The 15,784-nt window shown below is 41.7% G+C and overlaps 1 protein-coding gene across 2 annotated transcripts in view; it reads right to left on the bottom strand.

Moving 5' to 3' along the window:
- Window positions 1–6,568: 6,568 nt before the first annotated feature.
- Window positions 6,569–15,784, bottom strand: part of gsk3a.L (glycogen synthase kinase 3 alpha L homeolog) — a 34,910-nt gene continuing 25,694 nt past the window's right edge. For both annotated transcript variants that reach the window (XM_018226296.2, XM_018226295.2), the window contains exons 4-11: window positions 15,334–15,444; window positions 14,466–14,596; window positions 13,493–13,599; window positions 13,317–13,414; window positions 10,437–10,532; window positions 10,104–10,290; window positions 9,936–10,004; window positions 6,569–9,020 (exon numbers count right to left, since the gene is read on the bottom strand). In XM_018226296.2, the coding sequence (XP_018081785.1) occupies window positions 8,956–9,020; window positions 9,936–10,004; window positions 10,104–10,290; window positions 10,437–10,532; window positions 13,317–13,414; window positions 13,493–13,599; window positions 14,466–14,596; window positions 15,334–15,444 (864 nt within the window). In that variant the 3' untranslated portion in view covers window positions 6,569–8,955. The remainder of the gene's footprint in view (window positions 9,021–9,935; window positions 10,005–10,103; window positions 10,291–10,436; window positions 10,533–13,316; window positions 13,415–13,492; window positions 13,600–14,465; window positions 14,597–15,333; window positions 15,445–15,784) is intronic.

Raw genomic sequence — 15,784 nt, forward strand, 5'->3', positions numbered from 1 at the left:
TGGTAAGCAAATTACCAACAGGTCCCAGTAGGTCCTTGGTAACCCCCGATTAGTTGCCATTTATAAGATTCTGCCTGTTTAGTACCTTCTAATGCCTTCTAATTAAACCAATAGGGACCAGTGGCACCCAGTATCAGGGGGAGTCTAACAGCCTGCCCTTCAAATGGGAATATAGGTAAACATAAGTATCCACATGTCGGCTTTCTAATATTCATCCATGAGCCATTTCACTGGTCTTTGCTGTTGAAAGTGCTATTTCCTGTCCATTTTTGATTTTGCACTGCTGAATCTGACTATTGAAACAATGTAGCAGAAGCCAACAGATCTGTGAAGAAGCAGTGCAGAAACTGACAAATGCATTGAGGCATATCTTTGATGGGGCCGGGATACTTTCAGACCTTGGTCTGGAAATCATTCAGTGGGATTTATGGGAGTAGAAGAGCGGGGGAGGGGCATCATTGTGCAATGCCACTACCTTTGTTTGGCACACAGTGTTCAGGGTCACAGAGCCAGGCACCAATAACAATCACCTGTCTGTGAATGAGACAACAGAGCAATGACAGGCTCCACTCAGGGTGTAGATTCCATACGTGTGAGTAAGAGTGGGGCAGTATACTTTTCTGCACTCTGTACCCCAGCTCTCTTTGTTTGTTTAGGATAGCAGCTGCCATATTAGCTTGGTGTGACATCACTTCCTGCCTGAGTTTCTCCCTGCTCAGATTACAGCAAAGAAGGGAGGGGAGAGGAGAAAACTGAGCATGCTCAAGCCCTAGCTCTGGAGGTTTATGCTGAAAACAGGAAGTCTGATACAGAAGCCCATGAGTACACAATAGAAGGAAAGAAATTCTATGTTTCTTTTGACAGAGGACTCAGAGCAGCACTACTTTGAGTATTTATATAGACTTTTCTGATAAAATGTACTTAATTTTAGCCTTTCCTTCCCCTTTAAAGTTACATAGTGCCCCCAATTCCACTGGACTATAAATAAAAAGTGAGCTTATAGCCGTCACTAATTCCACATTGTAAAGCTGCTGTCCCTGATCTCGTGAAACGCGCAGCCCATCATCGTCTCATTCATATAAAATTCACGCTTGTCCTGCTACACTTTGTGCCCATAAATATTTCAAACCATAAAGCAAAGTCAAATCTCTTCCCTTGCACGCAACATTAACGCTGTCACCTTTAGCGTGCGCTTTATAGCCGAAGAAGCACCTGTATGCAACAGCCTGAGCCCTGTGCGTGCAGTAAAGACTACCTAGCAAGTTATTCAGGCTCCCATTATGTTAGTCTGTCATATCTTTGGGTTCTACAATGACAAAAGCAAAGAGTGGAACTTCAAAGCGTTGGAACTGCCATACAGACTAAAACTGAATTTGCTTTTGGGTGAGATCTGGCTGTCTCTCTGGAAACTGGACCTGATATAATCAATATGATAATAATTAAGTTCATAATATATAGGGATGCACCGAATCCGGGATTCGGCCGAATCCTTCTGCCTGGCCGAACGGAATCCTAATTTGCATATGTAAATTAGGGGTGGGGAGAGAAATCACGTAACTTTTTGTCACAAAACAAGGAAGTAAAAAATGTTTTCCCCTTCCCACCCCTAATTTGCATATGCAAATTAGGATTTGGTTCGGTATTCGGCCGAATCTTTCGCAAAGGATTCGGGGGTTCGGCCGAATCCAAAAAAGTGGATTCAGTGCATCCCTAATAATATATTTATAATTTAGTGCATGAATTCATAGTATGAGGCTACCAGCACTGACATGGTAACGATACAAAAGCACAAAGCCACCAACTAAATTATAGGGATGCACCGAATCCAGGATTCGGTTCGGGATTCGGCCTTTTTCAGCAGGATTCGGCCGAATCCAAATCCTAATTTGCATAAGCAAATTAGGGGTGGGGAGGGAAATCGTGTGACTTTTTGTCACGAAACAAGGAAGTACATTTTTTTCCCCTTCTCACCCCTAATTTGCATATACAAATTAGGGTTCGAATTCAGTTCGGTATTCGGCCGAATCTTTCACAAAGGATTCGGGGGTTCGGCCAAATCCAAAATAGTGGATTCGGTGCATCCCTACTAAATTATAATCAAATTAATTCTTAAAATAAGACTTTTATCCTCTACTACTATTATTATTATAAATGATCCTTGCTATTAAAGGGGTAGTTCACCTTCAAATTAACTTTTAGTATGATTTAGAGAGTAACATTCTGACACAATTTGCAATTGGTTTTAATTTTTTTTATTATTTGTGGTTTTTGAGTTATTTAGCTTTTTATTCCTGCTTTTTTAACAGCTCTCCAGTTTGTAATGTCAGCAATATGGTGGTTAGGTGCCACATTACCCTAGCAACTAAGCATTGATTTAAATAAAAGCCTGGGAGATGAATAGGAGAGGTCTGAATAAAAAGAGGAGTAATAAAAAGTAATAATACTGTATATTTGTAGGTTTACAGAGCATTTTTTTTTTTGATGGGGTCAGTGACCCCCATTTGAAAGCTGGAAAGAGTCGGAATTTAAAAACTATAAAAAAAAAAGAAAAAATTAAGGATAGTTGAAAAGTTGCTTAGAATTGGCCATTCTATAATATAATAAAAGGTGTGGGCATTGCCAGACTGTTACAAACCCCCTGGTTCTTCGGGAAACGCATTTTTCTTATAAGGATACACTTCTGTTGCTTTTATCAATGTCACTGGTTTCAATAGAATGGAGGAAAGAATGGCTTCTGTTCAACAGAGTGTGGGCTCACTGGCCTGTTGGCTTCAGATCAAGGTAGAAATGTTAAACTGTGAAGATTATATTATTTATAATACACAAAAGCCATGAATATCTTGTAAATTATATCCTTATAAACGGTGAGTTCTGATGTCATCAGTTATAAACGGTGAGTTCTGATGTCATTTCTGTCACATGACTCACAGAAATTTGTGTATTATAATAAATAAAGTACCCCCTGTTGCAAAATATGAGGATAGTAGAAGTTACCTTCAGCCTCGTGTTTTTATATGGTCATGAAACTCCTCGGTAACTTATAATATCCTTATATTTTACATGAGGGGGTACTTTATTCACTGTATAATACACAAGAGCCATGAATATCCTGTAAATTATATCCTTATAAACGGTGAGTTCTGATGTCATTTCTGTCACATGACTCACTGACACTTGTGAATTATAATAAATAAATTAACCCTGTTGCAAAATATGAGGATATTAGAAGTCACCTTAGAGTTCCATGACCTGTATAAAAATACTCGGCCTTTAGCCTCATGTTTATATGGTCATGAAACTCCTCAGTAACTTATAATATCCTTATAATTTACAGGAGGGGGTACTTTATTCACTATATAAACCTCAGACAATGTGATTGTTACCCCAGTGAGTGAAAAATTCAGTTGCACCCTCAGTCTTGTGGGACTATTAGGCTCCCCTGCCTCTGTGCTTGAGTCTTAGATATGTTCTGGGGGGTCATTTATCAACACTGGGCTGTAAGACACGGCAACCAATCAAATTGCTTCATTGTTCCACCCGTAGAAGGCTGAAAAAAAGCTCATCACTGATTGGTTGCTATGGCTTACTGGCCATGGCCATATTTGCCCATTGTTTATAAATGAGCCCCTTCATTTTTTTAAATTGTATCATAACACTGTTTACACGCTATTTATTATTTTGCTTCTTTCTGATCCCTCATATGGGGCTGCCATATTTGTGCTGTAGTCGTGCGACAGTTTGAGAAGGGACAATGAGGTTGGTAAAACATTCAGGTTTAGGAACTTCAGTCCAGATCAGTGAAAATGACCACCATGGCCTATAGGTGACATGTAATGTACAGGGATAATTAGTTGTCTTTTTAGCGTCAGTATCACTTTAAGGGCAATGGCACGTGAGCATATTTATTATGCTGTGTAAAACAAAATTCTCAGGAAAAAAAACTGTGTAAAAAGTGGTTTAAAATAAATGGCAAATTTATCAAGGCGTGTATAATTTTGCTCCATGTGAACGCCAGATTTGCCGCTGTTAATTTACATTTCTAAGAAAAAATGTGTTTTTTTTACACATCAAAGTCTGGCATATTATCCCACTGTTTATTACACAGCATGATAAACATGCCCTTAAGGTGGCCATAGATGTTTCAATTACGATCTTTCCAAGAGCGTTCGTTTCAATACCCACGTGTAGAGCTGAATTGTCAGATTTACTGATAGAAACAATAGAATTCTACAATTCAGCACTGACGATTGAGCACTAACAATGGCCGACGTTCGAGCGCCCAATCAATTTTCTGGCCGGTCCAATAGATGAGCCGACTGATATCCAAGTCTTCTGTCTATATAGGTCAGCTCATCTGCCACCATATACACACTGAATATCATACAAAATGTGTGTCGTTAGATATTATGTGTCTATGGCACCTTTAGAGCAATGGTTCCCTTAGGGCAGTGATCCCCAACCAGGAGCTCATGAGCAACATGTTGCTTCCTAACCCCTTGGATGTTGCTCTCTGGTCTCAAAGCAGATGCTTATTTTTGAATTCCAGGCTTGGAGGCAAGTTTTAACTAAACAAAAAGTTTTGGTTGTATAAAAACCAGATGTACTGACAAACAAAAGCTCCTGTAGGCTGACAGTCCACATAGCCAATCACAGCCCTTATTTTACACCAGCCCAGGAACATTTTTCATACTTGTGTTGCTCTCCAACTCTTTTTACATTTGAATGTTGCTCACAGGTGAAAAAGGTTGAAACCTGCCTAAAGCTGGCCATAGATGCAAAGATCCGATTGTACGAATCATCGGACTTCCCCATCTCCTGACCTGCCACTAACCATTCAGATCAAATAAAGTAGTAAAAGAACAGATGAGCCGATGTTCTGCCCCTGACAGCAATCGTACGATAGTTACGTCTGACAAAAGCTGGTGACAGTCTATGGCCAGCTTTGGGGCAATACAGGGGCTAATCTGGTCCATCTCCAGCAGATGAGCCCATGGGCCCAGCAGCCATAGAACACACAAGGGGTCACACGGGCTATAGTTACAGCTTCCGTTTTTCCAGTCATTTGTGCAGAGAACATGTTTGTCTTCATTTCTCTTTCTGCACCTAAAAAAGGTGGCCATAGACGCAAAGATCCGCTCGTTTGGCAACATCGCCAAACGAGTGGATCTTTCCCCAATATGCCATTAACGAGCATGGCTATATCGGGGGTAATCAGATTGTTCGGCCATATGGCCGAACAATCTGATTACAATGTGCCATGGGCTCTGGCGATTCAAAATCAAACCTGACCAAACGACCGATCTCCGCCAGATGAAAGATTTTGGCACACGCCACACACGATCCGAAAATCATACGAATCGAGGATTCATACGATTATCAGATCTGTGTGTCTATGGCTTACTGGGGAAAAATAAAAAGTCTCACGGATTGCTCTGGTTACTGCCCAGTGTTTATAAATCATGTCTCATGGTAAATAAATGCTAAGGGCACTGTATAAGCAAAATGATCTGCTCACATCTCTGGCCAATATTATATTCTCAAAAACAAACAAATATCAAGTTGAACCTCTCTTTGCTGCACCCTTATGGGAAGATTCCACTACATGTTGGAACATTGCTGGGGGGGGGGGTTGTTCAATTCAGCCACAATCTTTGTGCATGGGGGGGGTTGTATTTTTTTTGTGCCTGTGCAGATTTTTGGCAGGTTGGCACACAGGGTAACTTTTCAGCAGAACAGATGTTGCAGGGAGAGGGCAGTTGAAAATAAGCCAAGGTTCAGGCTTGGTGCACTTGGGTGTGCCAAATGTTAGGCACCCCTAAGTGATTGTATGGACTTACCTGAAACCCCCAAGTGCTGAAAGCCTTTCCTTCTCTTGTAATGTGACTGCACCATGGAGCCATCCTCTTCCGTCTTCCTCTTTGTTTGTGCTGCTGTAGAAGGAAAAGCTGAACTTAACCTAAAAAGTCGACTATTTCATTCTACTGCGCATGCGTTTGCCCCGGGAAATTTGAAGAAAGAAGAAGCCGGAAGAAGGTCGATCCGTGGTGCTCACTGGTATAACTCCGGGCTGGTGCAGTTTTCTGCTGATAGGAGCACTGGCCTGTGGTTTCAGGTAAGTCAATACAATCACTTGGGGGTGCCAAATGTTAGGCACCAAGTGATTGTATTGACTTACCTGGCACCCCCAAGTGCTGCAAGCCTTTCCTTCACCTTTAAGGTGACTGCCACTCTTCTAGAATAATGATGTGCAGGCCGGTCCAGTTTGGATCAAGTACAAGGCGCAAAGAAATTATTCCTCCTCATTGGAAGCAAAACCAGCCCATTGGTTTAATGTTTTGGTGATTTTCTAGTAGCCTACGGCATTAAGATCCAAACTACGGAAAGATCTGTTATCCAGAAAACCCCAGGTCCCGAGCATTCTGTATTACAGGTCCCATACCTGTACTTTGCCTTCCTTTTTAGCCTTTTGCAATCTGATTGGTTACCAGGGGCAAATTTGCCTAGTTTTTTCTCCTCTCCCCGACCCCCCTATAACCCAGAGCTAAGAACGAGGAGACGGTCAGACGGCTCTTCTTCATGCCAATAATTTATTCAAGATTTGCTGTACACATTCAGAAACCAGAAGCCAGAGGCCGGGCTCCTAACAAACTACATCCTGGCTCTTTTTCTTTTTGCTTCTAACAATACAGTATTCACTTGTCGATTCTAAAACAGGAATAAAAAGGGAAGGGTCGGAGAAATAAAATGGTTAAAAAGGGGAAGGTGGGTACAAAAAAGAAAAAAAAAAAAAAGGGTAAATCAGCAAGGACTCAACATTTTTTCATTAAGAAAAACAAAATGAACATATTTACAGAGAAATCATTCGCTACATTTCCTTAGATACAAGAATTTGTAGAATGAGGCCAAAAAAAAAAAAAAAAAAGATCTAAAATATATATATTTACAAACAAAATTCCAAACCTGACCCAGCAAAGGGGAATGGGGAGAATTAAATATATTTTTGTTGGGGGGGGGATAAGAAATGGCCGTGTGCTCTGCAGTGAGGTGACAGACAGACAGCACTCTCCCGACCCCAGACAGAGAGCCTGGATGCAAAGTGATTGAGAGTAGGGTAGAAAGGGTTACATCCCTATGAGAGATGAGAATACAACACAATCGGCTCTCCCTCCTGGTTATTAGGGGACAATATAGAATATACAATAGCAAAAGAACAGGGACATTTCCTGGTACAGCTCAGGAGAACACAAGATTGTTGCCCAAAAATATGGGGGGTAATTAAAAATAGCGTTTAAAGGGATTTAAAAAATAAGTTAAAAACACCTTCCTTGGGTATAAGGGTATGTGATGCACATTTATATGTATTGACAGGACAGTCGCCCGCTCCATTTAAGGTTCTACCCACTTTTCAATTCTCTGTGCACCTCGCTGGTCCCCTCTCCGTTAGTATTTCTATGAGACCATCGGACATCACATAAGCAACGCCCAGGCTACAAGTTGGAGTAAGCTCCAGGCCGACTTCCTTAGAGAGTCAATTACAAGTACAATTACAATTTAGTAGGGATTAACCACTGGCCAGTGTGTGTCTGTCTGGCCAATTATTCTCCAGCTGCCCAAGTGCAACACAGAACAAAATGGCTGCCGCAGGGCAAACTACTGGCTACGCACTGGATATTCCACCATCACTTCTAGTGAAACAAACAGAAAACAAGGCTTTGGGATTCACAGGAAGTGAAGGAGGACAATACAACTCAATTATAGGGAAAGATATGTTATACGTGAAAGCCCTTGATTTATTCTGAATGTCAAAAATGGTATAACCCATCTGAGGTCACTACCAGATCCAAACGGGAGAGTTTCTGATGGCTACAATCAGCTGGGCATAGGGAAAGAACTGCATTCAAGTCCTACTACTGATAATATTATTCAGATTTCCCAGTGAGCTGCGTAATATCATTTTATGTCCCCTGTAAAGCTGAAGACACGGCCGACCCCAAGATAATTGCTGGAGTCGTGTGAACCCCAGAGCAGCAGTCTCTGCCCTACTAAGCTCAGCTTTGTCCCATATTCAAGGCTCAGACAGGATAAAGCCAAGTCGGGTCACATGATGCTTCCCAGCAGGGTTCAAATTTAAAACCCTAAATGCAGCTTTCTAGGGGGCAGCACTAAAGTGTAAATTATACAATATAACGCCTATAGTTTGTCTGTCACCGCTCTATGTCTGTCCAATAGGGAGCTTTGCATTATGAAGGTGACAGTCAGACGGGAGTTATGACAGCCATCGATTTCAGCTGGAGGCCTTGCAGTGATGAAGACTCCCCTCTATCAATATCTGAAGACTGAATCCAGGTTACGCTTCTAGAAGGCAGCACTTGCATTTGAAGCAAAGATTAAGCCACAAAGAATTTGTGAACAACTGAATTATTTAGTCACCCGGTTGGTTTATAAAGCAAAATAAGAGCGAATGGAGCTCTAAAGCTCTCGCTGAACTACACATATTGGGGCCTAATGGGTTCTGTTGGTAGAAGTTTAAATTGGAAAACATATTATACTCTCCCTACCCAATGAGAAAGGCTCATAAATGCAACATATATACCAAATGATCTTCAGTTAAGCTACATTGGATTGCTGCTGTCAGAAAAGCCTGTATCTGGGGCAGATGGAGTCGCTCAGAGTAGTGGAACAGTCAGACTGGTAGGAGTTATGTGGGGTGTGAAGCAGAGTTTGGGAAAGTCACAAAGTATCGATTCCAAACCTCCGCACATTCCAAGGATCCATTGCTGTAGGTAACCTGGAGTGAGTCATGTGACTGTCCCCTAATGTGTTCATCAACCCCACCGACCCCATCAGCTGAGCAGCCCCAGAGTTGGGAGCCACTAAATAAAAGTTCTGGTGGGAGCAACATTGGTCAAGTGTCCGTTGAAGATAAATGGGGGGGATGGGAGGAGGACACGCTCCTCACGAGCTATTCAGCTCCGACACCTCACTGCTTTTCAGTCTGTCTGATCCAGGTCTCACGTCACCTTAACAGGGAGGGGAAAGAATACATTAATATATGTGTGGAAAAATGAGAATACAGCATAGATGCAACCTAATAGAGACGAAGAACGTAACGTTGCATAGTGATTGTGCCTTTAAATGGCTGTCAAATTGGTAGTCTAACAAACACTCCATATCTTAAAGTGATACGGACACTTAAAATGTTATTTTCAAAATATTAATCTACATTAAAAGTTACATATAGGTCATGTTGATTACATCAATTATTTTTTTTTTAGGATAGAGCAAGGAGCCAACAAAACCTATTGAAAACCATACTAGTTGCCTTACACTTTTTGTGCTATACCAAGTGCTTAAAGGGGTTGTTCACCTTTAAATTAACTTTTAGTGTGGCGTAGAGAGTGATATTCTGAGACAATTTGCAATTGGTTCTCATTTTTGATTATTTGCCATTATTTAGCAGCTCTCCAGTTTGCAGTTTTTTCAGTAATCCAGTTGCCAGGGTCCAATTTACCCTAGCAACCATGAACTGATTGGAATAAGAGAGTGGGATATGAATAGGAGAGGCCTGAATAAAAAGATGAATAATAAAATGTAGCAATAACGATAAATTTGGAGCCTTACAGAGCGTTTGATCTTTTGATGGGGTCAGTGACCCCAATTTGAAAGCTGGAAAGAGTCAGAAGAAGAAGGCAAATAATTCGAAAACAATAAAAAAAGAAATAATGAAAACCAACTGAAAAGTTGATTAGAGTTGGCCATTCTAGAACAAGGTGAAGCACCCCTTTAATCATGCCTACGTTATTAGTGTAGTGCTAAATATATACAACAGCTTATATAAAGTCTTATATAACACAATCTATTTCTACAAGTTAAGTGAAAGCCCTAGAAAGACCAGTGGCTTTATAATTGAACTTTTAGGGTTCCACCGTACTTACCATGCAAATGAGAGGACTGAAGGTGTGGGGGTATGAGGATGGAGTTCAGCGAAGGCTGAATGGAGAGCTCTGAAAGGGACAAGTAGTAAATATTAGTCTTGTAATTCTCACTACCTCCCATTGCATCACTGCAGTGTCACTGGTTTCCAGTCTATATCAGACACCCACCTACAGAGCTGAAGTTGAAGATTGGGGGTAACTCGCGGCCACTAGGGAGGCGTGTGTTGGGGTCACGTAGCTCATCAAAGTAGGAGTGTGCGCAGGCCTGAAGTGGGGAGAGGCGAGTATCTGGCGTGTACTCCAGTAGCCGGCTGCACAATGTTATGGCTTCGGGGCAGGTACGGGGTTTAAAGACCTGGCAAACAAAAACAGAAACATCTTTCAATCAAATCTACAACTCCCAGGATGTTGGAACCTGTAGTTCTACAACATCTCAGGCACTGAAGGCTGATTTTATGAACAGATCGAAGGACTATGGCAAGATGCATGGCCTCTGTTTACCTTTGTCCAAGGATGTGCTTTGATCTGTGGGAATTTGAACTCTGTGTAGTTTGGATTCATCTCTCGTATTTGTTCCCGCGTGGGAGTCCCCAAAACCTGGAGAAAAAGAAAACGTCCAAAAGTGCATCAAACACAAACAAAAATACATTAACTCCTAATCCAGGGATCTCCAATTTAACAGGTGTTTCACCTTCAGGGTCAGGGCACACAGGCAGATTCAGGGAGATTAGTTGCCCGGCGACAAATCCACTCTTCCTCGGGCGACTAATTTCCCCAAACTGCCGGCGCAAATGTAAATCACCGGCGGGATGGCACTCGGAGCAATTTGTTTCCGAAGTCGCCTCACAAGGAAACTTCGACGGCAGGATGGTACTCAGAGCGCTTTGTTTTCTGAAGTCACCCAAAGTCTCCTCATGAGGCAACTTAGGAAAACGAATCGCTCCGCCATTTCGCCGGTGATTTACATTCTAGCCGATGGGAAGGCAGTTTGGGGAGCCAGAAGAAGAGGGGATTTGTCGCCTAGCGACTAATCTCCCCGAATCTACCTGTGTGCCCTGACCCTTAAATTAACATTTAGTATGTTATAGAATGGCCAATTCTAAGAAACTCCAATTGGTGTCTTTGTAATTTATTTATTTTTTATACACCATTTGCCTTCTTTTGGCTCTCGTTTTCAAATGGGGGTCACTGACCCAATCTAAAAACAAATGCTCTGTAAGGCAACAAATGTATTGTTATTGCTACTTTTTGATACTCGACTCTATTCAGGCCTCTCCTTTTCATATTCCAGTGTCTCATTCACATAAATGCATGGTTACTAGTGTAATTTTGACCCTAGCAACCAGACTGCTAAAACTGCACAGTTGCTGAATAAAAAGCTAAATAACTAAAAAAAAAACACAAATAATAAAAAAAAATGAACATCAAATGCAAATTGTCTCAGAATATCACTCTCTACATCATACTAAAAGTTAACTCAAAAGGTGAACAAACCTGTTAACATGTCTCCGGCTACAGGTGAAGCAAAACCTTGTCAAATCTACAGGGCAGGCTTATTGTTTGTTGTGGTTACAATAGGTCGGGTGCAGGGGGTTTCTCCTATTCACTTGAATCTGATAATGTGCAGGTGTTTGGGAAGGGAAGGAATGCAGCCTGTTCATTTCCTTAGACAAATACAAGGAATTTGGGCCTCAGGGAACACATGTGCTGCTTGTGGAAATGGTTACCCTGGCAACGAGGCCTTCCATCCACCTCTCACACTACGTGGCCATCAGGCTTGTACACTGCAATGGTGGCCACTGGCCAACTATGTACGACAGTCACTGTGTATTGATCAGATTAATGACCAGCACTTCATGCTACAGGACAAGCCTTGGCCGGTTATAACCAGCTGTGCAAACTGCACTCTGACCTACAACTGACAGAGATTAGGAACTCAGATAAGATTAAAAGGGCAGCGTGTTTAAGGGCAGAGACACACGCCCAGATTCGGGGGAGATTTGCCAGCGATAAATCTCTTCTTCGGGGCCACTAATTGCCTCCCGCCGGCTAGAATGTAAATCACTGGCAGGTTATAGGCAGTTTGGAGAGATTAGTCGCCCCGAAGAACTAATTTCCCCGAATCTGAGCGTGTGTCTTTGCCCTGAATGCCAATGTGCGGATTTATTTAGATTAGAAAAAAAAGGGCAATTGATTACATTGTAACTAAATTCAGCACAGTCAGCCTGTTACATAGAGATCAGACAATCAGGGGGGAAGTTATTGCTGGGGCCCATAAATAGCAATATTTTCTATAATGTTACTAACAACACGCACTGTCTGTATGGCACACAGAGCACTTGATGCAGGAGAATATGGATTTCTATTGGCAGCCCTAAAGGAATTGTTCAGTATCAAAACTGGGTAAATAAATAGGCTGTGCAAAATAAAAAATGTTTCTAATATAGTTAGTTAGCCAAAAATGTAATGTATAAAGGCTGGAGTGACTGAATGTCTAACATAATAGCAAGAACACTACTTCCTGCTTTTCAGCTCTCTTGGTTTACACTGATTGGTTACCAGGCAGTAACCAATTAGAGACTTTAGGCGGGCAGCATGTGTCATAACGGTTTGCTTTTGAATCTGAGCTGAATGCTGAGGATCAATTGCAAATTCACTGAACAGATATGTCTCACGTGGCCCCCCTTCAAGTCGCTGACTAACTCAGAGTTAAAGAGCTGAAAAGCAGGAAGTAGTGTTCTGGCTATTATGTTAGACATCCAGTCACTCCAGCCTTTATACATTACATTTCTGGCTAACTAACTATATTAGATACATTTTTTTATTTTGCACAGTCTATTTACCCAGTTTTTATTTTTATACTGACCTGTTCCTTTAACAATTCACTACTTTTGCTTTTTCTAAAAAAGGCACCATCACTACCGATTTCATTTCAGCAGTTGTTTCCTGCAACCTGACCTACTGTATCTACTACCTTGAAGGAGGGTCTTGTTGAACAAACAGGGTCACTACTTACTGGGTCAAGAGAGAATCTAAGAATTGGCAGTTACATTTCTACATAAAAAATCCCTACAGATCAAACACTACAGGTATGAGATCTGTTCATCAAGAAGGCTCAGAATTCTGGGAAGGCCACATCCTATAGACTCCATTTTAATCAAATAATTATTCTCTGTAATAATAAACCAGTACCTTGTACTTTATCCTAACTAAAATATAATCAATTATGTTGGGGTTATTTAATGTTTAATTGATCCTTTAGTAGATGAAGTATGCAGAACCAAGTTACATAAAGATCTGGAAAAACCCCAGGTGCCAAACATTCTGGATAATAGGTCACATACTGTATAGAGATACAACAACTTGTAGGATTTTACTCACCTTGATAATTTCCACCAGCTGGTCCACTCCACTATCTCCAGGAAAGATGGGCTGGCCCAGTAGCAGCTCTGCAAGGACACAACCTGCTGACCAGATGTCTAAGGACAGGGGGGAAAATAAAATTAGATAAAAACCTTAATGTTAGAGCTAAATTCCGACCATAAAGCTCGGCTTACCAATGTTTGCAGTGTAGTCTGTGGCTCCAAAAATGAGCTCTGGGGCTCTGTAATACCTCGAACATATATAGGACACATTTGGCTCCCCACGAACAAGCTGCTTTGCACTGAAAGTGAGAAAAAATAATTCTTATCTGAATGTACAGCATCTGCATTAGATTAATTTTTAAAGGGATTCGGTCATGATTTTTTATGATGTATTTTTTATTTCTAAATAACACGGTTTACACTGCAAATAATTCACTCTACAATATAAAATGTAATTCTATTTTTTAATTGTTATAATATTGGCGTGTAGGCAGCCATCTCAGGTCATTTTGCCTGGTCATGTGTTTTCAGAAAGAGCCAGCACTTTAGGATGGAACTGCTTTCTGGCAGGCTGTTTCTCCTACTCAATGTAACAATGTGACGCAGTGGGACCTGGATTTTACTATTGAGTGCTGTTCTTAGATCTACCAGGCAGCTGTTATCTTGTGTTAGGGAGCTGCTATTTGGTTACCTTCCCACTGTTCTGTTATTAGGCTGCTGGGGGATGATATCACTACAACTTGCAGTACAGCGGTAATGAGTGACTAAAGTTTATCAGAGCACATGTCACATGACTGGGGCAGCTGGGAAACCGACAATGTGTCTAGCCCCAGGTCAGATTTCAAAATAAAAATATAAAAAATGTTTTTGCTGTTTTGAGAAACGGATTTCTGTGCAGCAGTCTGCTGGAGCAGCACTATTAACTGATGTGCTTTGAACAAATAAACTTCCCCCCCATGACAGTATCCCTTTAAGCTTTAAATTACATGTAGCCCCCCAAAAAAATTGATAAGAGCACAGCCTCTTTGAAAGCTGCAATTTGTTTTAGGAAAATGTGATGGTGCTGGCAAGTGGATGGGTGACTTGGGTGGGGAAGATATGCCCAACTTATATACATGGTAGGAGAATGTAGTCTTTGAATGTCGTTTAAGGAACTAGTACTCACCTGCCAAAGTCACACAGTTTAAGTACAGCAGTGTCTGGATCCACCAGCAAGTTCTGTGGTTTTATGTCTCTGTGACAGACACCCTGAGAATGGATATAAGCCAAGCTGCGGAACAGCTGATACAGGTATACCTAAATGGAAGAGAGAAAGCAGCTCATTAGCAGATAATAAATAACCTTACATATTTACAGAACAATTGGCATATGCAACCCAACTTGCTTGAGAGAGAGAGAGAGCACAAGAGAGAGAGTGTTGGGAGAAAGAGAGCAAGAGAGAGCGCAAGAGAGAGAGTGTTGGGACAAAGAGAGCAAGAGAGAGCGCAAGAGAGAGAGTGTTGGGACAAAGAGAGCAAGAGAGAGCGCAAGAGAGAGAGTGTTGGGACAAAGAGAGCAAGAGAGAGCGCAAGAGAGAGAGTGTTGGGACAAAGAGAGCAAGAGAGAGCGCAAGAGAGAGAGTGTTGGGACAAAGAGAGCAAGAGAGAGCGCAAGAGAGAGAGTGTTGGGACAAAGAGAGCGCAAGAGAGTTGGGAGAAAGAGAGAAAGAAAGAAAGAGATAGAGGGCAAGAGAGAGAGAGAGGGCGAGAGAGAGAGAGAGAGGGCAAGAGAGAGAGGGCAAGAGAGAGAGAGAGAGAGAGAGAGAGAGAGAGAGAGAGAGAGAGAGAGAGAGAGAGAGAGAGAGAGAGAGAGAGAGAGAGAGAGAGAGAGAGAGAGAGAGAGAGAGAGAGAGAGAGAGAGAGAGAGAGAGAGAGAGAGAGAGAGAGAGAAGAGAGGGGGGAGGAAGAGAGATCCAAGAAAAGGCAAATTATTCTGCATAGGCCAGTAATCACATTTAGCATCTAACTAGCGGAGGCTATTTATTGTTTTCTCACCTTCACATAAATGGACGGTAATGAGGATTTGGCTTTTGCAAAGTGACGAGCGACACGATAGACAGTCTCCGGGACAAAATCCAGGACCAGGTTTAGGTAAACCTCATCTTTCTAAATAAAATAAAAGGATGGAGCACATGGTTAGAGAGAGCTGCAGAAAGAGGAATCTGTCATACTGTTAAGGCAGCCAGTAGAAGCAATGACTCTGCCCTCATTATGCAGTTGTGCGGATTTGATAAACATCAGTTACAGGGATTGTTTTACTATGACAGAGGCGCAATGAATCCGGCTCAAATAAAGAATAGTTTAAAGAACTAATGGATTCCCTACTCTAACCTGTGACTTGGAATGCCGCAAATCCATTAGCTTCCTATACCGGCAGAAGGAACAAGTTAACAAAGGGGTCGTGTGCAAGAACATGAACTGTATTTGCTATACAGACTGTCTGCTG

The sequence above is a fragment of the Xenopus laevis genome, chromosome 7L (assembly GCF_017654675.1).
Source record: "Xenopus laevis strain J_2021 chromosome 7L, Xenopus_laevis_v10.1, whole genome shotgun sequence".
In the NCBI taxonomy this organism is placed as follows: domain Eukaryota; kingdom Metazoa; phylum Chordata; class Amphibia; order Anura; family Pipidae; genus Xenopus; species Xenopus laevis.